The sequence below is a fragment of the Anolis carolinensis genome, chromosome 6 (genome assembly GCF_035594765.1).
Source record: "Anolis carolinensis isolate JA03-04 chromosome 6, rAnoCar3.1.pri, whole genome shotgun sequence".
Taxonomy (NCBI): Eukaryota; Metazoa; Chordata; class Lepidosauria; order Squamata; family Dactyloidae; genus Anolis; species Anolis carolinensis.
Window position 1 is genome coordinate 53,612,613 of NC_085846.1, and position 26,665 is coordinate 53,639,277.

General features: G+C 42.3%; 2 protein-coding genes across 5 annotated transcripts; both read left to right on the plus strand.

Annotated features, from left to right (window-relative positions):
- Position 1: 1 nt before the first annotated feature.
- psma2 (proteasome 20S subunit alpha 2) lies at positions 2-18,017 on the plus strand. The gene is made up of 8 exons (XM_003222210.4): positions 2-159; positions 2,968-3,044; positions 5,338-5,470; positions 6,388-6,510; positions 7,701-7,782; positions 9,642-9,715; positions 17,491-17,548; positions 17,639-18,017. Exons 1-8 carry the CDS (start codon positions 119-121, stop codon positions 17,753-17,755), a joined length of 705 nt encoding a protein of 234 aa, XP_003222258.1. The 5' UTR covers positions 2-118; the 3' UTR covers positions 17,756-18,017.
- Positions 18,018-20,026: 2,009 nt separating this feature from the next.
- Positions 20,027-25,903, plus strand: c6h7orf25 (chromosome 6 C7orf25 homolog). 4 transcript variants are annotated; one of them, XM_008112880.3, is made up of 3 exons: positions 20,027-20,254; positions 22,982-23,103; positions 23,777-25,903. In XM_008112880.3, exon 3 carries the CDS (start codon positions 23,793-23,795, stop codon positions 25,035-25,037), a length of 1,245 nt encoding a protein of 414 aa, XP_008111087.2. In that variant the 5' UTR covers positions 20,027-20,254; positions 22,982-23,103; positions 23,777-23,792; the 3' UTR covers positions 25,038-25,903. The 4 variants fall into 4 exon arrangements, with proteins under 4 accessions (XP_008111087.2, XP_008111088.2, XP_008111085.2 ...); XM_008112881.3 differs by having other exon boundaries at positions 20,027-20,230; XM_008112878.3 differs by lacking the exon at positions 22,982-23,103 and having other exon boundaries at positions 20,027-20,230.
- Positions 25,904-26,665: the final 762 nt, after the last annotated feature.

Below are 26,665 nucleotides of genomic sequence, written 5' to 3' on the forward strand. Positions count from 1 at the left end.
CCTAGCAAAAGAGGATCAGACTACAATTCCCGGCGGCCCTACTCTTCTTTTCTGTTTGTTGGGGATTAGAGTTGCCAGCTCGCGCAGCCGCAGAAGAGAGGAGGGAGCGCAAAGCAAGATGGCGGAGCGCGGATACAGTTTCTCCCTCACCACCTTCAGGTAGGAGATGCTCTTTGGGACGGAGCACGGCTTGCGGCCGGAGGAACGGGCGGGAGTGGCTCGTGAGACTCAAGGGGCCTCAGACCAGCCTTTGGTGCTGGCGGAGGTTGCTGTATTCGCTGAGCGAGGAGGAGGAGGAGGAGGCCGAGCCGGGATTTTGTGGAGTCACCGTGGCTGAGCGCTCTGCCTCAGGAGCCCGACCTTCCTCAGCAGGCCTTCTCATGTAGGCCTCCTCCTCATGTAGGCCACGGAGTGAGCAGGTTGGGTCCAGTCTGTGGCCCCTTCCACACAGTTGAATAAAATCCAACATTATCTGATTTGAACTTGAACATATGGCAGTGTGGACTCAGATAACCCAGTTCAAAGCAGATATTGTGGGATTTTCTGTCTTGATATGCTGGGTTTTATGCATATTTATATGCATATTTTTTATCAATGTTTAATGTATTTAATTTTTAACTGATTGAATTGCCTGTAATATTTTATACTGTGTTTTATTGTAAGCCTTCCTGAGTTCCCTATGGGTGAGAAGGGCGGGATGTAAGTATTGTAATAAATAAATAAATATATGGCTGAGTGGAAAGGCCCAAAGGTGAACCCCAGGGCCTTTCCACACAACCCTACACCCCAGAATGTCAAGGCAGAAAATCCCACATCTGCTTTGAACTGGAATATATGGTAGCGTGGATTCAGATAATCCAGTTAAAAGCAGATATTGTGGGATTTTCTGTCTTGATATTCCGAGATATAGAGCTGTGTGGAAGGGCCCGCAGGCTCTCCTTTCTGTGGCGTTGGTAAAGCCCCTCCTTGAAGCTGGAGCTCGCTTCCATTCATGGTAAACCGAAACCAAAACAACACAAGGCCTTGCCATTTCATCATTACTGTGCAGACTGATGATTATGGGGGCAAAATAAAGGAATTGATCCGTATTTATTGGGAAGTGAGGGCCCTTCCACACCGCCAGATAATTCACAATGTCTGCTTTGAACTGAGTTATCTGAGTCCACACTGCCATATGATCCAGTTCAATGTGGATTTTATTCAGCTGTGTGGAAAGGACCTAGGTTATTACAATAAGGGTCTGACCTAAAAGCTAGGAGCCGCAGTGGGTTAAACCCTTGTGCCGGCTGAACTGCTGACCTAAAGGTTGGCTGTTTGAATCTGCGAGATGGGGTGAGCTCCTGTCTGTCAGCCCTAGCTTCCCATGTGGGGACATGAGTGAAGCCCCCCCCCCCCCCGGCAGGTTGGTAACACATCTGGGTGTCTCCTGGGCAACATCTCTGAAGACGGCCGATTCCCTCACACCAGAAACGACTTGCCTCAATTTGCTTCTCACATGATAAAAAACCCCCAAAAGCCTCAATGTTATTTGAAAAATAAAATTCTTTAATATTTCCCCTCCTGTGCTGATATTTAATAATTTTACTTCTGCCATCAAAATCAAATTATTTTGCTTTATTTACATTTTCTTGGTTGACTAAATTTAATCCACACTTTTAGAAAGTGAGGGAAGCAGTTTTACCAAATCACTAGGTGAAATTAAAGTAAGAAAACAGTCACATAGACTTTAAAAATTCACTAAATTGATTTTTTAAAGTTTAAATAAGGTTTGAACTGATACGTAAAGCAACTAATATTTTGTAAATCTTTAAAACATTTTTGATTGTTTCATAGATCATTGGAGCCCAGTTTTTAGGGCTAGTCTGTAGGTGTTTCGTTTATTTTGGTTTGTATTGTTTAATGATACAGCCAGCATTGTGTGGTTATTTGAGCATTGGACTATGATTTGGGAGGCTAGAGTTTGGATTCACTGCTAGCCATGCAAACCCTCTGAGGTCCCTTCTACACTGCCATATAATCCAGATTATCAAAACAAAGACAAATCGTCTGAATAAACTGAGTTGCTGTGAGTTCCAGAACGTTGCCATACAGCCCAAAAGACTCATAGCAACCCAGTGATTCCGGCCATGAAAGCCTTCGACAATACCTCTGAATAAATCTTACTATGAAAGTTCAGTGAAAGGGCCACCTTTGACTTGTCATAAATCTGAAATGATTTGAAAGCACACAGTAAGAAGTGTTAACAGTTACTCACCAGAGCTTTTCAGTTTATTATTATTATTGTCTGATAAATTTGCCTTCACTTCTAATGTATTCCTCATATTATGAGGAAAATTTGTTCACATCTTATGGATGTCTTGAAAATAAGCTCTATTAAATCTCCAGTGGTGTTAGTCTCCATTATCCTCCATAATGGAATCATAATGGCATTGTATAGATCATTGGTTCTCAACCTGAGGTCCCCAGGTGTTTTTGGCCTTTAACTCCCAGAAACCCTAACAGCTGGTAAACTGGCTGGGATTTCTGGGAGTTGTAGTCCAAAACACTTGAGACCCACAGGTTGAGAAACACTGCTCTAAATGTTACATTAAAGTTCATTTTGTTGATGAAATTTTTCCCAAGAAAGCGTCAGTATGATTGTATCCATAGAGAAGTATTTTGAAGAGAATGAGTTTTAATAATTCATGTGCATATTATATTCTCTATAGCACTGGTTCTCAACCTGTGGGTCCCCAGATGTTTTGGCCTTCAACTATCAGAAATCCTAACAGCTGGTAAACTGGCTAGGATTTCTGGGAGTTTTAGGCTAAAACATCTGGGGACCCACAGGTTGAGAACCACTGCTCTGTAGTATACTTATTGTTCAGTTGTTGAAAACAAGTAAGAGTAACAAGCTGAGCTTTTTCTCAGAATTGAAAATAATTCTCACTGAGTTGTCTCACAAATACATTGTGTGATTTCTTTTAGCCCTTCTGGGAAGCTTGTTCAGATTGAATATGCTTTGGCAGCTGTAGCAGCAGGAGCCCCGTCTGTTGGAATTAAAGGTAATATATATATATTTACGCTGTATAGTAAGCCTATAAAATATTACTAACTTATGTCACCACATATTCTTGTATTGGAAATTCATAACAAAAAAAGCAGGGGGAAGAGCCAACTTTCTGAATGTTCAGAGGTATTTTTTACTTGGCAAAGGAGACAAATGTAGCAGACCCAGGTAGTCTGAGTGAAACAGAGCAAGAGTGCATGGTCAACTTGATTTCAGGCATCAGGGAGCAATGTGTGTGAGAGCATGGAAGTGCAATTTTTAAAAATAATGTATATTTGAGTTTTCACACATGAGAGCATGGCTGCTGTATTCTACATCCAAAGAGAAACATCCAGACCCAGAGAGAGAATGCAAGGAGAAGCAGTGCAAGCCTCAGAGAGAATGCAAGATCCTCTACAGCTGCTCCTTCAGTAGCTGCCTGGGTCACTAAGGCCCCTTCTACACTGCCATATAATCCAGATTATCAAAGCAGATAATCCACATTATCTGTTTTGAGCTGGATTATATGAGTCTACACTGCCATATAATCTGGTTCACAGCAAATAATCTGGATTTTATATGGCATTGTAGAAGGGCCCTTGATTTATTGGTGCTGCTGCTTTCTAGGCCCTGAAGTTTCAGGAGCCAGTGCTGCAGGTGGAAATCCATTTCACCGCTATCTGTTGCTTCCTTCTCTTCTCTTCCTCACATTTGTTGTTCCCTGTGGATTTCCCACCCCACTCATCAGCTCTTTCTGGCACATCCCTGCAGCTGTGACTCTTGGTGCCAAACAGATTTCATCCTGGACAAATTGACATTTGCATGCACGCTGTTCTACTTGCCTTTCTTTCTTGCACCCCCCATGCCATACTGAAACAATGTGTACTCATAGTTGTAGGTCCCCCCCCCCCTTCTCACCCTCTAAATCTTGAAACCCAAGTTGTGTCCAAAGTCCCTGCAAAATCCCTGTCCTTTTTTCTGGCCCCTGAACTGCTCTTTTTATCCTCTCATATTATTGTACCATTAATTCAACATGTGGTTGAAAGAGTGGACTATGTGCCAAATGTATGGATTTTGGAACAGAGTTGGCAAAAATTGGGGGAAGCCTGTAATGTGATAGGCAGGAAATGGAATGTGACTCGTGCCCTGATTACATCCCATCAGGATTACTGTAACTACATTGGGTTGTCTTTAGAACCTACTTGAAAATTTCAACATGTCCAAAATGCTGCTGCTAAAGTGCCAGTTACAGGGAACATACAACTGCCTAGTTGAAACAGTTTCACTGCCTCCTGGTTTATTTCTAGGCACAATTCAAAGTGCTGTTGCAGAGTGTTCATACTGTTTGAAAAGCCATATCTTGCTATTTGAATGAACTCAATTCAGGATCTGTGGGAAAGAGTTGTCTCTTGGTCCTTCTGCCATCACATGGCTGTCTAGTGAGGATATGGGAGAGAGCCTTTTCATTTGCTGTTCCCAGATTTCCTCTCATGGAAAGGTCTGGTTGGCCTGATCCCCATTCTCTTTTTATTGATAGGTACTCCATCCAATTGTGGCACTCATTTAAACAGGCCTTCGGTCTTTTACTATTTGGGACAGAAGGATTTGTTGTCTTTTTGAATATATATGTGTTTAATAATAATATATTCTAAGTTCATTTACCGTGTTTTTGTCAGATTAGTTTATGTGTTAAACCTGTCTTTGCTCTTCAGTTTTTAAAAAAATTGAATTATTATTCTTTCGGTGCTATAGCTATTAGTTGCCTTAATCTCCATTGTCACCTCCTATTTTAGGATACCTTGATCCTATTTTATCTGTTTGGATCTGAAGCTAAATAGTTTTCAATCTGGTTAGGTTTTGCAAGAGTGGGGTGGAAATGGAAGTTTGCTTGGGAGTCCTTGGCATGCAACGTTTAAGCCATGGAGAAAAGTGAAGCATTGCACATATAAACACTTTCCCATGTATTTGATGGGAAAAGCTGGCACCAGTGTGTAGAATATCAGATTCAAAAGAGAAACAGCTGTATGTCCAAGTGCCTAAATTTATGTCTGATAAAAAATTAAAAATATATAAATGAATTGAATTTTAAAATGTGTTTTCCCTAAGAGAACTTCAATTATGATAGGGTAACTTATAATAATTACACTTGTGGGAAAACCTGAAGTAGATCATATAGAAAAATTGAGTGTTGCACTATATCAGTATGGCATTATCAAGTAAATTTTTCTGTATCTTCTGTAAGCAGCAATGCTTTGAAAGAGACGATATTTTTGGTTACATTCAGGAAAATCTTTGCTTACTTTATACAGCTGCAAATGGTGTGGTACTGGCAACAGAGAAAAAGCAGAAGTCCATTCTGTATGATGAACGGAGTGTACACAAAGTAGAGCCTATTACCAAACACATCGGCTTGGTGTACAGTGGAATGGGTCCTGATTACAGGTATCTGAAAAAAATCGCATTGTTTTAAGATTGTGCATTGTTACCTTTCTTATGCTGTAAGCCTATGATGTCATTTCAGTATTCCTTATACCACTGAATCTAATGTGAACTACCAATCTTAGGCCCCTTCTACACTGCCATATAAATTTCAGATTATGTGCTTTGAACTGGATTATATGGCAGTGTAGACTCATTACCCAGTTCAGAGCAGATAATATAGATTATATGGCAGTGTAGAGCGGGCCTTATTCCCTTAGGAAGCATAACATCTGCAAGGGAAGGCACACATCTCTGTGTATATGTATATGTGTAGATGTCTGCTATTCTATACTTTATTTCTATTTACATGCTGCAGGTGTGAACAAGGTTCTGGTTTACCATGTCTCTGAGCTGTGGTTTCTTCAACATGCAGCAGGATAGAATTAGAAAGGGAAGAGTCTCAGCCTTGAGTGTTCCAAAACCCCCCCGATATTAGGGGTCAATAATAGTCGCTTGGCTTGGGATATCAGTTAATGAGCTAATTACGAGTTGATATTTGGAGAATAATAGCCAACCATTTCTCAGGATTTAGTGGGGCTTAGAATAGCTATTTACTAATTGTTAGCTATCCATTGGATATAAGTGTTGAGCGAGGCAGGCTGGAAGGCATTATAAGATCCAGACTACTTGAACACAGTGTGGTTTTTCTGAGTTTCCCACTGGCATCTGGACATTTTGGAAACTAGATTCTGCTCTCAGTTGCCCTTCTGATCCAGCAGTATGGGTATTTTGCTTTTGTTGCATAGTTTTATTATTATTTTTAAATGGATACGTTGCAGTTTTGCACTGCATCCCTGGCAGACTGCCTTTGGCTCACTGATTGGACTTTGCCCACTTTTCTGTCCTGTGTGTGTAAATTCTGCACTTTCTTTTGACAGGGTTCTTGTCCACAGAGCACGCAAACTTGCCCAGCAGTATTACTTGGTTTATCACGAGCCTATTCCAACAGCTCAACTTGTGCAGAGAATTGCTTCTGTGATGCAAGAATACACACAATCTGGGTATGCTATATATTTTCCAAACTCCACCACTGTTCAGTTTACTGTTGCTTGCATTCTTTTCATCTCTGCTTGGTCATGGCCAGCATTTTAAAGAAAGTCTACCAGATGTTATGTTTATAAACCAGGGCCACTTATATATCAGTATTATCATTTCTAAGGGGTGTACATTTCTGACTAGACAGCATTGTACTGTAGCCATCTGCCATTACTAAGCTATGAAGAGATCTTTGCTTCCAGTCTACTGAAATTCAAAATACAGTGCTGGAGAAACAGCCACTAGTGTAGTCTTGCCTGCATCCTTGATGTAGGGGATCTCTGGTCCTCCTTTGCATTTTCCCAGCAGGACTTGCCCCTCCTTCATGACACCATCATTTGATAGTTCTTCCGTTTTTTGTGTTTTGAGAAGATTGAAGTGCTTCTTTTAAGCCTTAGTTATTTCTGGTGAGCTTTAGATAAAACAGGCTAGTATTTTTGGTCTTACTCTTCTACTACTTGTTTCATTTATGCATGCCAGGCTTCTGTTCCAGGGCAGTGGTCTGGAAGCAAGAAAGCAATATTTATTTATTTGTTATGTTTCTATTTTCTCTCTGTAACCTGAAGGTGCTGTACATGGCTCTTTTCCTTCTTACGTTATTTGTCACAATTATTAATGTAGGTTAGGTTGAGAGAGAGTAATTAGCCGAAGGTGAGTTCCATGTTTTAAATAGTGACTAGAACCTAGTTCTCCCCAGTCCATAGCACAGACAGTCCTCCATTTGCACCCACAGATTCAGCTAACATGACTCAAAAATATTAGGAAAAATAAAATAAAAAACCAAACCAAACTTTAACTTTGCTGTGTGCCAACCCTTATTCTGATGTATAGGCCATGCCGTGCTCCTGTCATTTCACAGATCCTTAGGTTCTCTCTAGAACTTGTTTGACTTGCTTGCCATTTAATATAGGGGAGGGCATTTTACTATACCATTGTATATAGTGGGACTTGAAAATCCACGGATTTTGGTATTCACAAGAGATCCTGGAACCTAACTCCAATGGATTCCGAGGCCCCACTGTATACTTCCATGTTATTTAGAGGAAGGACATGTCTGTAAATACAAAATACCTTAATGGCAACAATAATGCTGATCTAAATGGTTTCCAATTGATTTCTGATGCCAAAACTCTTTTCCATTTTTTTAATATGGCAGGGGTGTACGTCCATTTGGAGTATCATTGCTAATATGTGGATGGAATGAGGGCCGACCGTATTTATTCCAGTCTGATCCATCTGTAAGTGTTTTAAACTGGACCCCTATATTGTCTTAAATAGATGGCTAATGTAGATATCTCCTTGTTTAAAATCACCATATTCTTTTTATGTGGATGAATGTTTTTGATGAATTAAGATGTGTGGGAAATGGTAAACAGCTGCATGACAGACTGTTAGAATATCTTTGTTCAATCAGCTTTAAAATTATAAGAACATAAAACAAGATTTGTACTAAACCGAGAATATATCTAGTTTCCTATCCTATTCCAACACAGAAGCCCATTAGGAAGACATGAGATAACAGTCCTCAATAACTACTTGCGCCCTGACACTCAGACATGGGTATCCATAGCTATTTTTTTCTGGATGTAGATTCTGTTACACTCTTAGGTGTGTTCTCTGTGACTTTGCTTAATTCCTCTTTAAAGCTTGCCATCATTATACTTTTCAATATAATATATATTGAGCTTCCATTATCCAGAATTCAGAAATCTGATATATTCCAAAATCCATAATTCTCATGAGTGGCTGAGATAATAGCACCCTTGCTTTTTGATGGCTTATATACAAACTGTCTTTTGTGTACAATATTATCAAAATATTGTGTGTAAAATTGTTTTCAGCCTACGTGTGTATGAAACATACATGAGTTTATTTTAGACCTGGGTCCTACCTCCAAGATATTCATTATGTATGTATATACTGATACAGGCATTCCAAAATAAATTACAAAAAGAAATCCCAAACACTTCTGGTCTCAAGCATTTTGGATATGGGATACTCTACCTGTACTTTATGCTTTGCCTGGAACCTGCTGCCAGTTGGTTTTGTGTTTCTAACATAACAAAGGAACAGTGCTTCGCTTTGTCTCCTTTCCTCCCACTTTTCGAAACTTTTTATAATTTCAAAATTTAGGTCTTGCTGGCTCAACTCTCTCAGTTTGATATTACTATAACCATTAGGTGTTCAGTACTGCTTTGTCCCTCTTAATTTTATCTAAATGGATCAAAGTTTTAGAGACCAGATGATCCTGAGTTAGGATGTGTTCTATACACAGCATCAGACAGTCAGCCTGTCTATTCCCTGACAGTTGGAGATTGTTGTCTAGCTCAGGACTTCTTAAAACTTTTTCCACCTGTGACCCCATTCCACCTGAGATACTTTTACGGTACCCCAGGTATATAGGCATATAAAACAGGTATACGAATCAAACATTTACTGGTGATCAGTCAGCATCTGCAAGACTTGCTAAATAGATTTGTGTAAATTGGTGGCATTTAGAAATCTTTTACTGTTGCCAAATTTTTGTGACTTCAACATTGTGCTGAATGGGTTAGGATCCATAGCTTAAGAAGCAGTGGTCTAGCCTCAAGTGAAGAGATTTGTTAATCCCTGCTAATGGAATGTAAGGGAGCTCCTTCCCCGAAGATGTGTGATGGTGATAGTGGAAAAAACAAACAAAACTAAGCCCCGATAGTGTTAGATTTTTGTGCTTTAAGAGTCTTACTTTGCAAAAGGAACCAGAAGTATTACTGTACAGCTGGTAACAAATGTACTTTGACATTTTTCCTTTTTAGTAGGCCTCATACCATGTCTTTTAAATTGCTTTTTACTTTAATTTAACCTGCAATTTGGGAAGGTTACTTGGATGGCAACATTGGCATAAATTGATTAAGCAGAAGGATACTTTGCAGTATGACTGAGACAATTGTCCCTATTATTTTTTTTTGGAGTGTGGTACAGTGACACTGAAATAAGTGGAAAGGAGTAAAATGTTTCCAAGTAGATAGTTATATGTAGAATTGTTCTTCTGTGACTAAAAATAGCTTCAAAGTATGGTACAGTATCATAATAAGGCTATGTATTTGTCTTTCTCCAGGGTGCTTACTTTGCATGGAAAGCAACTGCAATGGGGAAGAACTACGTGAATGGAAAAACATTCCTTGAGAAAAGGTAATGCTACTATCAACAATCTTTTTCTGTTACAGTTATTATTTTATTTATTTATTTATTTATTTTTCAAACTTATATGCCGCCACTCCCCTAGGGCTCGGGGCGGCTTACAAGAACCGGCTAAAATCAACAATTTAAAAACATCTTAAAACATCTTTAAAACATCTTTAAAAATATCTTTAAAACATCCTAAAAGCACCTTTTAAAACATCTATTAGTTCCCAGTGTATGAAAATGGACAAACCTCCACAAGTGAAAAGCAGCATTTGTGGTGATGGATGTCAAGGACAGAACGCCACAAGATTCAAAGTAACAGAGTTTATTAGATTACAGAACTCAAAAAATGCCCGTAAAACACAAGGGCCAGGCAATTTTTGCCTTTAGGAGCAAAAAGGGGCAAAAGTAAATGTTCAAAAGATAAACCGGATTAAACCGGAGTTTAATCCGGGTAAAACAAACTGCTTTCTTCAGCCTGGGTATAAACAAAACGAAAGCCAAGGAACAAAAGATACAAAGAATGCAACTAATTGGCAGCAGATTCCTCTCTGCTGCCAACACTGTTTTTAGAGTAACTTGCGTCGCTCCCACACACACAGCAGACAGGATTCCAACACGAACAAATCAGCCAGGGATTTTAGCAGTAGAGTAGACCAGTTCCGTTCCGTAGATCAAAGCCAGAAGCAGACGTTTGTAGTTTTTCCAAGTCCAAGAAGGGGGGAAGACAAGCCGTGGTCAGTTCAGTCCGAGTTCACAAAGCAGGAGATGGCGTCCGTCAAGAAGACGACGGAAGGTCAAGCTAATAAGAGTAAGCACAGGTTTGCACAAACAAATGCCCACACAATCCCTCCCGCCGTCTGACCCTGGATTCCAATCAACTTACGTCTCAGCACAGGAAAGCACACAAGTCTTCAGGGAAGCGTCCCACACACACACACGAATCCCAAGCGTTTGCCCAGATTACCTTGCCCGACGCAATTTGCAATTGCTCCCAAGCCCCATTTTATGCCAGTTACAAATCCTCATCACTGTCAGCTGTCCTCCTTAACCCGGGCGTTTCCTCATCACTTTCCTCGTCAGAGCTGGAACACCTCTGACTACGCCCAACAGCATCTCCAGCTGTGGATCCCGTCCCATCCCTCCAGCTAAGCCATGGGTCTAATCCTGAAGGTCCCCATTCATCTTCTGTCCCATCATGGCCAGTGGCACCCAATTCCTCCCTTACCCGAGTCCAATCCATCTCATCCTCCTCTGAGCTAACCAGCCCCTCCTCCATTCTTTCCGTAAACCCTTCGAAAGATTCTTCGTCAGATGGTGCTGCAAATATGTCTCGCAGTCTTTTTCTCTCTCGCTCCTCGAGAGTATCTGACTCTCGAGGAGTCTTACGCCCACGTCTGTCAGAAACAGAGCCATGAGGCTCAATCATAACACTATCCCCTCTCACAAAGGCCTCCTCCCCCGATGGCGGAGAAGTGGCAGTGATACCCTCCGCTATAGCACCACGACGACTAGAGGTATCAAGTTTCAACAGTGAACGATGAAAGACTGGATGGACCTTTAAACTAGACGGTAAACGCAAACGAAACGCAACAGAAGAAATCTTTTTAACGATAGGAAAGGGACCCAAATACCGAGGCGCAAACTTTCCCCCAGCCTGTTTAATATGTTTGGAAGATAACCACACCAAGTCCCCTTCTTCCAACTCCTCCCCTGCCTGCCTGTGGCGGTCAGCCTGAGTCTTCTGCGTTGCCTTAGCTTCCAACAGTAAGCGACGGGCAACATCATGCAGTGCAGCCATTTCCGTAGAGCGATACACAGGGTCCGAAGAGACCACATTGGTCGACGGCGCCACACCTCCCCGTGGGTGAAAACCATAAGTTAGCTCAAACGGCGTATGCTGACTAGACGTGTGCACCGCATTGTTGTAAGCAAACTCCGCCACCGGTAGCCACTTCACCCAAGCCGTGGGTTGATCTAAACAAAAACAACGCAGATACTGCTCTAAGAGCCCATTAACCCGTTCCGACTGTCCATCCGTTTGCGGATGAAAGGCTGAAGAAACGTTTAACTTAGTCCCCAAGCACTCATGGAAATGTTTCCAAAAGCGTGACACAAATTGCGGAGCCCTATCTGAAATAATCACCTCGGGTGCTCCGTGCAAACGATAGATGTGCTTAGTAAATAGTAAGGCCAACGTAGGAGCCGCCGGAATGGTTGAACAAGGAATAAAATGAGCCAGTTTACTAAATAAATCCACCACCACCCAAATACAAGTATAACCCCCAGACTTAGGCAAATCTGAAATAAAATCCATGGAAATGATTTGCCATGGCCTCTCCGGAACAGGTAGAGACGACAACAACCCTCTAGGGCGCCCAACAGGCGTCTTACTCTGCTGGCAAACGGCGCAGCTGTCACAAAAGCGCAGAATGTCTTGCCGCATCTTTGGCCACCAGTAGCTCCTGGTGATAAGCTGTACGGTCTTGAACCTGCCAAAGTGCCCAGCCATGGGTTCGTCATGGTGGGCTCTAATCACCTCCAACCTGAGGGCCCCCACTGGTACGTAAACCTGCCCCCTACGCACCAATACCCCGTCTTGATCTTGGAGATGCGGCAGTATGGTACGGTTACCTGCTGAGAGCAGCATCAGTTGCTCCTGTGTCCACACATCATCTTTCTGAGCCTCAAGGATCTGGTCATGTAACCCGAGCTCATTATCTACAACACACAGCGAGGCAGTAGGCAAGATGGTCTGACATACTACCTGCTCATTGGTCTTAAATTCTGGCTTGCGGGATAAAGCATCGGCCCGCAAGTTTGCCTTCCCCTCCACGAACTGCACCTTGAAGTTAAACCTGGAGAAAAACAAAGCCCAGCGGATTTGACGCTGGTTTAACTTCTTTGCTGTTTGCAAGTGCTCTAAGTTCTTATGATCAGACCTGACCACGATCTGGTGCCGTGCCCCTTCAAGCCAGTGCCGCCACACCTCAAACGCCACCTTAATCGCCAACAACTCCTTCTCCCATATGGTATAGTTCTGCTCGAAGGGTGTTAGTTGCCGCGAGTAAAATCCACAGGGACGCAAGGTCCCTGAGGAATCCTTCTGAGACAATACAGCCCCCAACGCGTAGCTAGAAGCGTCCGCTTCTACCACGAACGGTTTGTCAACATCAGGATGGGTTAGTATGTTGTCCGATTGAAAACTAGACTTAAGTTGTAGAAACGCCTCGTGAGCTTCCCGCCCCCACACAAATGGCTGTTTCTTGCGCAGAAGCTGCGTCAAAGGTACCGTGAGCTTTGCAAAATTCGGAATAAACTCCCGGTAGTAATTAGCGAAACCTAAGAACCTTTGTACATCCTTCTTAGTCCTCAGCTCCTGCCATGAGTTGACGGCGTCAACCTTATGTGGGTCCATTTTAAGTTCCCTACCTGACACTACATGACCTAGGAACTCCACTTCAGGCACATGAAAGACGCACTTGGAAGCCTTGGCGAAAAGCCCATTAGCCCGCAGTCGGTGCAGAACCTGCTTGACATGTTGACGATGTTCTTTCTCGTCCTTAGAAAAAATCAAGATATCATCCAAATAAATCACTAAAAATTGGTCAATTAGGTCCCTGAACACATCGTTCATGAACCTCTGGAAGACCGCAGGAGCATTACAAAGCCCAAAAGGCATGACTCGGAACTCGTGGCATCCGAAACACGTGTTAAATGCCGTCTTCCATTCATCCCCTTCCCGTATACGGATTAAGTTATAGGCCCCCCGCAGGTCAAGCTTGGTAAAGACCTTAGCCCCTTGCACCCTTGATAACAGTTCCGAGATTAAAGGGAGCGGGTACCTATCCCGAATGGTGTATTTGTTTAGGATCCGATAGTCGCAGACCAGCCTAAGTTCCCCAGTCTTTTTGGCTACAAAGAATACTGGTGCCGCAGTTGGAGAACTAGAGGGGCGAATAAACCCCTTGGCTAAATTTTCATCTAGAAACTCCCGCAAAGCTTGCCTTTCCGGTACAGTCAAGGCATACAGCCTCCCTGCTGGCAGTTTCGCACCTTCTGCCAACTTGATGGCGCAATCATATGGCCTGTGCGGTGGTAATTTGTCCGCTTCTCTTTTACAAAATACATCAGAGAACTCCCCATACTCAGCAGGCACTCCCTCCATATCAGAATGAGTAACATTTAAAGTGCAACAATCCTGCCTCTTTAAGATCACTTTTCGTGTTGCCCAATCTACTTGTGGGTTTACTACAGCTAGCCAATCCATCCCCAGGATCACATCATATCTAGGCAAGCTCGTAATATCCCACACAAACGTTCCCGTTACTCCCTGCACCTCCCACGTTACTGCTGAGGTTTCCTGGTTAACCACCCCAGTCTCCAGCAGTCTCCCATCTGCTCCTTCCACCCACACGTCGCATGCCTTGCGCACTCTAGGAATGCCATGCTTCTTAGCAAACTCAATATCTATATAGGAGACCGTGGCTCCTGAGTCCAGCAGTGCCAAAGTAGAAACAAGTTCCTTTCCCCCAACAGATAATGTAATGGGTACGAAAACATGCTTCCTCCCCTCAGTTGACTGCTTGAGGAGCCCTAGTGCGTTGGACTCACGTCGCACTAGGGCTGGCCTTTTCCCGAAAGCTGGGAAGGTTTCACATTACAATTTTTGGCAAAATGCCCAGCATTCCCACAGTACAAACACAAGCCCAGCTGCCTCCTACGGCTCTTTTCCTCTGTAGACAGCTTTTTAAAGACCCCAAGCTCCATGGGCTCTTCCCCCATCACCACAGGTGCCCTGGTTACATGCATGGGTGGCGCACACATTGCTTTTGAATGTTTACGAGCCTCGAACCTTGCGTCTAAACGCAGCACCTTAGCTACTAAGGCGTCCCAGCTTTCAGCCGGCTCCAAGCGTGCTAATTCATCCTGGAGCATATCACTTAACCCGGCAGTAAATAAAAGCATGAATGCATTTTCCCCCCAATCCAGCTGGTGGCGATACAGGTTAAACTTATTTAAGTAATCCAAAACAGTCCCCTTTCCCTGTTTCAACCGATACAGAGCCCACCCAGCGTTCTCCGTGCGGAGAGGATCCCCAAAAGTATCAGTTAACAACTTTTTGAAATTATTCAAATTGTCCTTGACTGGGTCATTTCCCAAAATTAAATTAGTGGCCCATTGTCCTGCGGGACCGGTCAACAAACTCAAAATAAAGGCCACCTTGCTAGTGTCTGTAGGATAAGCATGAGCACTGAGCTGAGAAAAATAAAGCTCCACTTGTGCCAAAAAGGTTGGCAACTTGCACCTGGTTCCGTCAAAGCGTTCAGGAGTCAAAACATGTCCTTTCACGGCATGAGCTGTTTGGCTAACGGTAAAAGCCGTTTGCAATTGGTCTAATTTGACCCTTAACTCATCCATCGTCTTCCTGACGGGTTTATTGCTGCAATAAACCTTTTATGGCGTCGGGCAATCTGTCAAGGACAGAACGCCACAAGATTCAAAGTAACAGAGTTTATTAGATTACAGAACTCAAAAAATGCCCGTAAAACACAAGGGCCAGGCAATTTTTGCCTTTAGGAGCAAAAAGGGGCAAAAGTAAATGTTCAAAAGATAAACCGGATTAAACCGGAGTTTAATCCGGGTAAAACAAACTGCTTTCTTCAGCCTGGGTATAAACAAAACGAAAGCCAAGGAACAAAAGATACAAAGAATGCAACTAATTGGCAGCAGATTCCTCTCTGCTGCCAACACTGTTTTTAGAGTAACTTGCGTCGCTCCCACACACACAGCAGACAGGATTCCAACACGAACAAATCAGCCAGGGATTTTAGCAGTAGAGTAGACCAGTTCCGTTCCGTAGATCAAAGCCAGAAGCAGACGTTTGTAGTTTTTCCAAGTCCAAGAAGGGGGGAAGACAAGCCGTGGTCAGTTCAGTCCGAGTTCACAAAGCAGGAGATGGCGTCCGTCAAGAAGACGACGGAAGGTCAAGCTAATAAGAGTAAGCACAGGTTTGCACAAACAAATGCCCACACAATCCCTCCCGCCGTCTGACCCTGGATTCCAATCAACTTACGTCTCAGCACAGGAAAGCACACAAGTCTTCAGGGAAGCGTCCCACACACACACACGAATCCCAAGCGTTTGCCCAGATTACCTTGCCCGACGCAATTTGCAATTGCTCCCAAGCCCCATTTTATGCCAGTTACAAATCCTCATCACTGTCAGCTGTCCTCCTTAACCCGGGCGTTTCCTCATCACTTTCCTCGTCAGAGCTGGAACACCTCTGACTACGCCCAACAGCATCTCCAGCTGTGGATCCCGTCCCATCCCTCCAGCTAAGCCATGGGTCTAATCCTGAAGGTCCCCATTCATCTTCTGTCCCATCATGGCCAGTGGCACCCAATTCCTCCCTTACCCGAGTCCAATCCATCTCATCCTCCTCTGAGCTAACCAGCCCCTCCTCCATTCTTTCCGTAAACCCTTCGAAAGATTCTTCGTCAGATGGTGCTGCAAATATGTCTCGCAGTCTTTTTCTCTCTCGCTCCTCGAGAGTATCTGACTCTCGAGGAGTCTTACGCCCACGTCTGTCAGAAACAGAGCCATGAGGCTCAATCATAACAATGGATGTGTACATTCAAACACCCATGGCATTTCTAAGAAAATTAGGTTTGTTGGAGAGGGGTTGCAATTCCCTATATCCAAAATTGATAACCTGCAATTTACCCATCAACCCAGTGCTGAGTAGAGATTCAGACCTTGACCTTGCAGTCTTAGTCCAACACTCAAACAACTGCTTCCAGAAGTAGCCTACCTTGCTTGTATGCCAAATGGGCTTTATCACATGATGTGACTTGGGAGGATGCTCATAAAGGACTGTTAACATCTTTCATGTTTGTGGTTAGGGAGGGAAAGCCCTGCCCACCATTCACTGGACTTGATGTTCAAGGCCAAGGATGGATTGCAGTCAGGGTTTAGGAACAATATTTGGTGTGGGACTTTATAACACTATAATCCTTGAAAAATCTGAGATAGATATGCCTATTATGAAAGTATGGTTTTAATGCTTAAACAGCTGATTTGGACACAATTTGGCATTTCTAAAGGTTATAAGAGTTGTGTTTACTATATATTCGCCTTTTGTTATTATATATGTATGAAATCTGTTATTTAGTGAAGTGACACAATTTGCTAAATCCAACTCCTATATCACAAGCTGCTGCTGTTATGAAATTTACATTCTGCCTTTATAAAAAATAGGAACCCAAAGAAGGTTGTAATTTTTTTTAAAAAAATAAAAAGATGTAAGTAAAACATAAAAAACATATTGATGAAATGCAGTTCAATATATGTATTAAAGCTGTGTAAAACTAATTAGTGAAAGCCAAAAGATGTCAGTAAAACTAAATGTCCTTGCTGCAACCCACTCCTAAAAGTCTGTTGGAACAGAAATGCTTGCATTTTTTGATAGAAGTACAGCAAGAAAGGCATTGTCCTCTTTAGGGAAGGAGTTTCAAAGCCTGTGAGTAGCTTTGTTCCTCTCAAAGTGTGAGGACTTGGGAGCCAAGGTGACTCATATGAAAAGAGGGTATGGACCTGAGCCATATAGGGCACTGTGCCTGTGTTACAAAACAAATTTACTAATGTATGCAGAATATTTTGCAAAACTAAAACAGATGTATGAAACCAGTTTTACAGTTTGTGAATTCTGGCTATTGCAGTTATCAATAGATATTTTATAAAATATCTTCAGTTTACTAAAAACATGGTTATTCATGCAGATATAATGAAGATTTAGAACTTGAAGATGCCATCCATACTGCTATCTTGACATTAAAGGTGAGAAACACTCCTAATGCATTTGTTAAAACTTTAATACATCAAATGCATTTTATTTAAATCTCTCTCTCCCTCACCCCACATTTCTAGGAAAGTTTTGAAGGACAGATGACAGAAGACAATATAGAAGTCGGCATCTGTAATGAAGCAGGATTTAGAAGACTTACTCCAACTGAGGTTAAGGATTACCTGGCTGCAATTGCATAGTGTGGCTTCAGGAGAACAGCCTGAATATATTCAGAGATCTCTTCTTTTTCTTTTTTTACTTCAGCCATTTGAATATATGGCTTCTGCACTCACATTTCTATTCTGTTTATTTGATAAATTTTTAAAGAAATATTATGGATCTAAATGCTACTGTCTGATACGGAAATGTGGAATTATTGCTCTTAAAACATTAAACCCTGTACAAGTGTATAATTTGAATTTACACACTCTGAGAAAAATAAACATACAAAGGGTATTGTAACTTCTGGATAAAAACTGCAAAGAGGTTTTTAACTGTAGTAAGTAATTTTTTTAGGCTTTGAACACAAATTCATTATTTGGAAGCAGAATTCAAAACCTTTTGGAGTGATCCTCTTAACTAACATAGTTAAATAGTTTCTGCAAGTAAAATTTCTAAATCTGTGTATGGGGGTCAACTTGAAATTTTACACAGACCTCTGTGGGGGAGCTGTTAACTGGTAAGAAATAAATAACTTGTATAAATATAGACTGCCTATTAGATACACAGGAAAAGCAAATATCATGAAAGCAAGCTAGTTTCATTAGGTGTGTGTCTGAAGTCATCTTCGTTGAAAGGGAGTTAACCTGTGGTATACATGTAGTCTCTTGTGGATTCCTTGCTATGTTACCCACAATGTGTGTGATTTAAGTCCCGTTTTCCTGCAGAAATAGGTTTCTGCCACCCAGTTGCAGGGGGATGTATAAACGGGGAAAGTCTCTGTGTTAAATATGAAAGTAATTTGAGCAGAGGGAGAGAATGAGGCAAGGTATCCTCAAGAGGCCATTCTCTTCTAAAGTTTTCTATTTCTAGTTGAATCATAAGTACTGGGGAAAAGTTTACTCTCCTTATGAATTTTCCATATATGGCAGAATTAAATGTAATTAGATTAAAACTAGATATCTAAGCATAGACTGGGCCATGGAGTACCAGAGTTTGGAATGTTATGTTTTACAAAATTTGTAGCAGTGCTTAAAAGAAATACCTGTACCCATCTGTTTTTTGGTTTTTTTTGCACAAGAGGGTGATATTTTTGCATAAAGTACCAATGGCTAGAGGGGACTTTGTTACACAGGATGGCTGTGCACAACATCAGTGCAAAGATGAAATACTTTGGCCACATAATGAAAAGACAATGATACAGGGGAAAATGGAAGGAAAAAGGAAGAGGGGCCAACCAAGGGCAAGATGGATGGATGTTATCCTTGAAGTGACTGGCTTGACCTTGAAGGAGTTGGGGGTGGCCACGGCCAACAGGGAGCTCTGATGTGGGCTGGTCCATGAGATCATGAAGTAATAAACACAATAAACTTGATTTATATTCCGCCCCATCTTGCACTGGGGACTCAGGGTGGTTTACAACAGGCAGTGGAAAATACTCAATGCCGTAAGGTGCTAACAAGAAAAAAATTCGAAACCACCCAAATCAAAAACAAATCCAACATCCACATCAAAGTGATAACAAAGATCACAATTGCAACATTCACACTTGCCCCAAACAGACAAGAGTTCATTCTCCCACCCTGGACATTCCACAGATACATAAACCCCACTTGCCTAGTTTCCAACAGACTTCATAACCTCTGAGGATGCCTGCTATAGATGTGGGTGAAACATCAGGAGAGAATGCTTCTGGAACACCAAATTGGGAGGGATAGCCAAAACTCCAGAAGACAGGAACATAATTCAAAATGATCTTAACAGATTAGAGACATAGGCCCAAACTAGCAAAATGAAGTTCAACAGGGACAAATGAAAGTTACTCCACTTGGGCAGAAAAAATGAAATGCAAAGATACAGAATGGGGGATGCCTGGCTCAACAGCAGTACGTGTGAAAAAGATCTTGGAGTCCTCGTGGACAAGTTAAACATGAGCCAAAAATGTGATGCAGTGACAAAACAAAACTAATAGGAATTTGGCTTGCACAAATAGGAAACTAGTGTCTAGATCCAGGGAAATCATGCTACCCCTCTATTCCGCCCTGGAATACTGTGTCCAATTCTGGGCACCGCAATTGAAGGGAGATGTCAAAAACTGTGTTCCATAGTGTAGTAAATAATCGTTTTGTTTAATATTATCCAGTCCATGATCAATTTTAGCTGTTGTGCTGTGTTGTCAAACACGTGCAGTCTTTGTCATGACTCAGGCCGGCAGGGAGCTTCTTGCAATTTGTTGCCGCAAAGGACGCTGGGACGACCGCTCCGCAAGCGCTGCGTCGGACGAACGGAGGCGGCGCTAGAAGGGCATGGAGAGGAGGCGGGAAAGGGCCTGGGGGAAGGAGCATGCGCAAAGGACGTTTGACGCCTCGAGTGCCCTCAGCTAAGATGGCAGCCTCGACTTCGCTCCTTTGAGCCTCCTTAGCCCCGCTGCGACCAGGAAAGCGCTTCAGCTTCTTCTGGGAGGAAGAGGTTCTTTCCCAAAACCCAGGACGAAGACCCCCCTTCACTTTATTGAGGTTTCTGCTCCATTTCAGCCAAGGGTTTGTTGGATGCTACTTTTCTTGAGGGAAAAAAACAACACTAGGCCCCTATTGGGAACAAGTATTCCTGACAACAGTGGCACTCAGATTTTATATAGCTGTGTGAAAGGGGCCTGGGTATTGAAAATCTGAAAACCTCGTCCAGGTATGGGCAAACTTCGCCCCTCCAGGTGTTTTAGACTACAACTCCCACAATTCCTAACAGCCGGTAGGCTGTTAGGAATTGTGGGAGTTGTAGTCTAAAACACCTGGAGGGGCGAAGTTTGCCCATACCTGAGTCAGTTTATGAGACACGACTGCATATATGTAATCAACACAGTTGCTTACATGTAATTAAGATAATATTGTGGTTACATTACATTACAAATAATACTATGTAAGACACTTTTTGTTTTGTTCCTGGGTTATAAATGGCCTATCCTGATTGGTTTTGTCACAAAGTTTATGAAACTGATTTTTTTTGTTTTTGCGGTAGAGAAAATCTGCAGCACATTTAGCTCTAGGTCAGTGGTTCTCAACCTGTGGGTCCCCAGGGGTTTTGGCCTACAATTCCCAGAAATCCCAGCCAGTTTTCCAGCTGTTAGGATTTCTGGGAGTTGAAGGGCATAACACCTGGGGACCCAGGGGTTGAGAACCACTGAATGAATATCTCATCCAATTCAACATTGTGGCAGCTTCCAAAACGAAGTTTGTGGAGTATAATTTTCAAAGTAAGTACAGTAGAGTCTCACTCGCTTATCCAGCGTTCTGGATTATCCAACACATTTTTGTAGCCAGTGTTTTCAATATACAGTAGAATCTCACTTATCCAACATAAACGGGCCGGCAGAATGTTGGATAAGCGAATATGTTGGATAATAAGGAGAGATTAAGGAAAAGCCTATTAAACATTAAATTAGGCTATGATTTTACAAATTAAGCACCAAAACATGTTATACAACAAATTTGACAGAAAAAGTAGTTCAATACGCAGTAATGCTATGTAGTAATTACTGTATTTATGAATTTAGCACCAAAATATCACGATGTATTGAAAACACTGACTACAAAAATGCGTTGGATGATCCAGAACGTTGGATAAGCGAGTGTTGGATAAGTGAGACTCTACTGTATCATGATATTTTGGTGCTAAATTCGTAAATACAGTAATTACTACATTGCATTACTGTGTATTGAACTACTTTTTCTGTCAAATTTGTTGTATAACATGATGTTTTGGTGCTTCATTTGTAAAATCATAGCCTGATTTAATGTTTAATAGCCTTTTCCTTAATCTCTCCTTATTATCCAACATATTTATTTATTTATTTATTTCAATTATTTATACCCCGCCCTTCTCACCCGAGGGGACTCAGGGCGGCTTACAAGTGGCTATTGATGCCGTTACACTGATATAAAATAAACTAAAATGATTAAAACAGTTAAAACAATCATAAAATAGTCATAAAATGCAATATACAAAGTTTAAAACAATGCAAAGTGCTTATGCCATTCATCCACCAGACGTTATACAAGAGCCGTAATTCAGACCGAGTCGAAGCCAACACATGCTTATTCTTCAAATGCCTGCGTACATAGCCAGGTCTGCAGTTTATTTCTGAACCCCAAAAGGGATGGGGCCTGCCGAATGTCACTGGGGAGGGAGTTCCACAGCCGGGGAGCCACCACCGAGAAGGCCCTGTCTCTCGTCCCCACCCGCCGTGCCTGTGAGGCGGGTGGGACCGAGAGCAGGGCCTCTTCAGAAGATCTTAAGGTTCTTGTGGGCTCATAGGGGAAGATACGTTCGGACAGGTAAATTGGACCAGAACCGTTTAGGGCTTTGTAGGCCAAGACCAGCACTTTGAATTGGGCTCGGTAGCATATCGGCAACCAGTGGAGCTGGCTTAACAAGGGAGTAGTATGCTCCCTGTAAGCCGCCCCAGTTAACAATCTGGCTGCCGCCTGTTGTACTAATTGGAGCTTCCGGGCCGTCTTCAAAGGCAGCCCCACGTAGAGCGCGTTGCAGTAATCCAGCCGGGATGTGACCAGAGCGTGGACCACCGTGGCCAAGTCAGACTTCCCAAGGTACGGGCGCAGCTGGCGCACAAGTCTCAGTTGTGCGAAGGCTCTCCTGGCCACCGCAGAGACCTGGGGTTCCAGGCTCAGCGATGAGTCCAGGAGAACCCCCAGACTGCAAACCTGTGTCTTCAGGGGGAGTGCGACCCCGTCCAACACAGGCTGTAACCCTATACCCTGTTCGCTTATCCACATTCTGCTGGCCCGTTTATGTTGGATAAGCGAGACTCTACTATATAATGTATACATTCTCACAAAAAGAAATGAAAAAAGGATTCCAAGACTAGGAATGGCAATACAAGTTTTCCTGTTCAATTGTTTTTAGAAATATTTTTTGCATGGAAAGGGGATCCCTTGTTTGAAAAGTTTTATACATCATTTTAAAAGACAATATGCCACACTCCATCCCACTTTGCAATTTTTGGTTTTTTCCCATTTTCTGGGGAGGAAAATTGTCTTGTCTCTCTCAAAAGCAGGAATGACCAGGTTGTTGGGCTCCTGTCATTCCTCATTTTTAGCTTTGCTGAGCGATGGGAGTTGCAGTCTAACAATAACTGGAGGGGTTCCGCAAACCCACTCTTGTCTTAGTTTGAAATGAATGATTGCCCAACTGTTCTGTGATGAGTCCAGCAGGTGGCAGCATTTGTGTAACCAAGAATATTTTTATTACAGTTGCAGGAAGTTACAATGGCAGAGATCTGATTGCACCCTGCACTATATTGACTTGGAATGAAACAAAATAACTAATATAGGAAGCACATGGACATCTTACTAAGTGCATTGACATCTTATTAGTATGTACCATTTAGAAAGATGTTAGCGCATTGCTTGGGGCACCTTCAGAGTAATGATTTTTTAAAAAGAATTCTGTAAAGATATAGTTCTCTTGCTTTGTTTGTGTGCATGCTTAAATGTGTTTTAGAAGTGAATATCAATATTATTGAAAGGCAATAAAAATTGGGCTTTTGTGCACTTTCTTTTAGATTACCAGTGTGAGTATGGTATAAGGTTTTTAAAAGCTATATGGCGCAAACAATTCAGTCTCTCCATCACTATGATCTCTATTTCACAGTGAAAATTGCCAAGGATTCTTAAATTGGATTGTCTTAGCATCCTATTGGTATGACTAGATAAGCATATCTAAGATAATTCCATGCAATACTCCAGATTTCTGTGCCCCTTTCCAAACAGCTTGAACTCAAAATCTCTCATTTCTTTTTTTCTGTCCCCAAAAAGTGAATTCTGTTTCTACTAAATCTTTGATGTGTAACTGGGCTATTAAAATGTTCACATTTGCTAAATTAAAGAAGCATATTTAGTTATTTAAAATACATAGCTTTATGTTCTGCCTTGAAATTTTCTTTTTTTTGGGGTGGGGGGGTGGGGAAGGAATGCTTTGAGAAACCCACATTGGTGTGTTCATTTTACAACTCCCACTAACAGTACGGTTTTTCTTATCATTTTTAGGAATAATGTTACCAGCATGTCTGTGCAATCCTTGCTGTGTGAGAGAATTGCTGTTGCTAAGGAGCTGATCAAGAGGGCAGAGGTGCTTTGCAGGTCCCAGAAAGCTGGCATAGAAGGGGGTTCAAAACTCTGCAGCAGACTGAAAGCGGAGTTAAAGTTCTTACACAAGGTGGAGGCTGGAAAGGTGGCCATCAAAGAATCTCATCTGCAGAGTACGAACCTCACTCATCTGCAAGCCATCATTGAATCTGCGGAGAACTTGGAGGAGGTTGTTGCTGTCCTCCGTGCCTTTACTTATGAAGATAAATGTGGTGAAAAGCAGAGTTTGGTGGTGGATGTTGTTGCAAATAGTGGTCACACTTGGGTGAAAGCAATTGGTCGAAAGGCCGAAGCGCTGCATAACATTTGGTTGGGAAGAGGGCAGTATGGTGACAAAAGTATCATTAAGCAAGCAGAAGATTTTCTGCAAGCAAGTGATCAACAACTGGTGCAATACAATAACCCACATATTATCTTTGCATTCTACAATGGTGTGTCTTGCCCAGTGGCAGAGAGACTGAAAGAGATGGGCATATCTGTGCGGGGGGACATAGTTGCTGTGAATGTATCGATGGAGCATGCCAAGGAAAACCTCCACTTAAGTTCTAGCGATTCTGATGATGGAGATGAATGCTTTCTAGTCACAAAAGTAGATCGGGATGCTTTAATAGCAAGCGTAGCTTTTCCTACGGAGGTCAGAGTGGATATGTGCAATAGGGTTAACTTGGATATTACTACTCTGATTACCTATGTCTCTGCCCTTAGTTATGGGGGCTGTTACTTCATCTTTAAGGAGAAAGTCCTGTCTGAGCAGGCAGCACAGGAGAGAGAAGAGAGTGTGCTCCCACGGCTGGAAGAGTTCATGAAGGACAAGGAGTTGTTTGCCTGTGAATCTGCAGTTAAAGACTTTCAGGTTATCTTAGAGACCTTGGGAGGTGCAGGAGAGAAAAGTCGAGCCATGCAGCTCATGGAAAGAATCCATGTAGTGCCAGACCAGCCCTCTGAATATGCCTTAAAGTTAGTGCCTAGCTCCAAAATCAGTCAGCGTTCACTGACCATTTTTGGGACAGGAGATGCTTTAAAGGCCATCACCATGACTGCCAACAGTGGCTTTGTTAGGGCAGCAGCAAACCAGGGAGTTAGATTTAGTGTGTTTCTTCATCAGCCAAGGGCCTTGACAGAAACCAAAGAACCTTCTGGCACACCTTTTCCAGAGCATTGATTTGGGCCCTGATCGTGCAGACTACTTATCTAGGGGCATTTAAATATTCGACCCAATGGGCCAGCCATCCCAATTAATACTTAAAGAACTGAAGTTTATTTATACTTCCTAGAGCAGAAGCACTTTCATAAACCAAAAATATGCAAACACAATCCGGCCAATAGAACTAAACATAGCAAGAAACATGGGGCTACTGCTACATCATTAACATTGCTGAGTTCTGCCACTCTCCAGCGTTAACATCTATGTGGTGGCATCATTTTCAGTGCAGACCCTTGCTTCTGTGTTACTGAGCTATTTTTTTATGCTGTTGACATGCAAATATATAACAAATGCAGAAGAAGTCCATAGCCTTGGTCGTGTGGATGGGACTCAGCCTGAGATTACTGCTTTGCTAACAGCTGTGTATTTGCAGGAAAGTTTACTTCTGCAAAGGAGTTGAGCACACATGTCCTATACATGTCTCCCTTGAAAACCAACTTCTGTTACAGATGAATGATTTAATGTTCTTAAATTCAGCTGGATTGTGACATAAGTCTTATTTTTTCCAGGGTCTGTTTTGCCATGAATATTACAAGGCTGTGATCATGAGTCATTTGGCAGAATCCACCCAGAACATCATCCAGCCACCCAAATTTACCAGCATTAAGTCTCATTAATAGTTTTAAGTGCATTCTAAAATCATCCACTGAAACCAATGTCCTTTATTTATTTATTTTTAAAGTTATTTTGGCTGATTTGTAGTTTTTATCTTTATGTGGAATCTCTTCGATTTACAAAATAGTAGCTTCTTTGTACTTTACTGGAGATAATTATGATGTTGACAGAGTACAAAATAGTAATAAAATGTTACCATTCAAATATAACCTGTCTGTGTAGCCTTATCACTTGGAGAGTAACTCTGACATTCCAGTTGAGCTGCTGAAATCCTTATGTGACATGGGAACATGTGTAGAGGATAAATGTGGAGTTTGTTTCCAAAGGGTACCAAATCAATCTGAAGAAATTTTACAGGAATCAAAAATCATGCTGAATATGTGCATTCTTGTGCTATAAAATTATTTTTCCAAGCCCTGTACCAAAGTTGATTGGTACATTTTAAAATTAGGCTTGCTCAAATAATTCGATTTCCCCGTTACCCGTTATTAATTCGTTATTTTTGTTTGTTTTGAAGCAATATACGGCCTTGATTGTCCACACGTCTGGATATCGCGGTTTCGAATTGCGAGAGGCCGTTTTTTCTTATTTCGTCGTTTTTTTCATTAGGAAAAAAAAGCTTTTGCAAATCACCCAAACTCCCACCATTCAGGCCCTTTCCTTTTGCCCCTCAGCAAAAGGGGCGTCACGGGCTCAGCCAATGGGAGGGGGCGAGGGGGAAGGAGGCCGAGGAGGAAGAGGAAGACGGAGGGGGGAAATGGCCGCCGCCGCCTCGCCTCAGCTCAGGCCTGGTGTCTCTGTGTGAGGCGGGAAGGCGGCGGATGGAGCCGGGAATGGAGAGGCCGAGAGAGACAGAGAGGGGCCCGGCGGTGAGGTTTTGACTTCTGTGCGAAGCTAGGCAAGTGGGGTTTATATATCTGTGGAAGGTCCAGGGTGGGAGAAAGAACTCTTGTCTGTGGGAGGCAAGTGTG

Excerpts from the sequence above, each read along its gene's own strand:
- psma2 (XM_003222210.4), top strand. The coding sequence starts at position 119 with ATGGCGGAGCGCGGATACAGTTTCTCCCTCACCACCTTCAG. Across the intron at positions 160-2,967 it reads TTCTCCCTCACCACCTTCAG|CCCTTCTGGGAAGCTTGTTC; the intron begins GTAGGAGATGCT and ends GATTTCTTTTAG. Across the intron at positions 6,511-7,700 it reads CAAGAATACACACAATCTGG|GGGTGTACGTCCATTTGGAG; the intron begins GTATGCTATATA and ends TTAATATGGCAG.
- c6h7orf25 (XM_008112880.3), top strand. The coding sequence starts at position 23,793 with ATGTCTGTGCAATCCTTGCTGTGTGAGAGAATTGCTGTTGCTAAGGAG.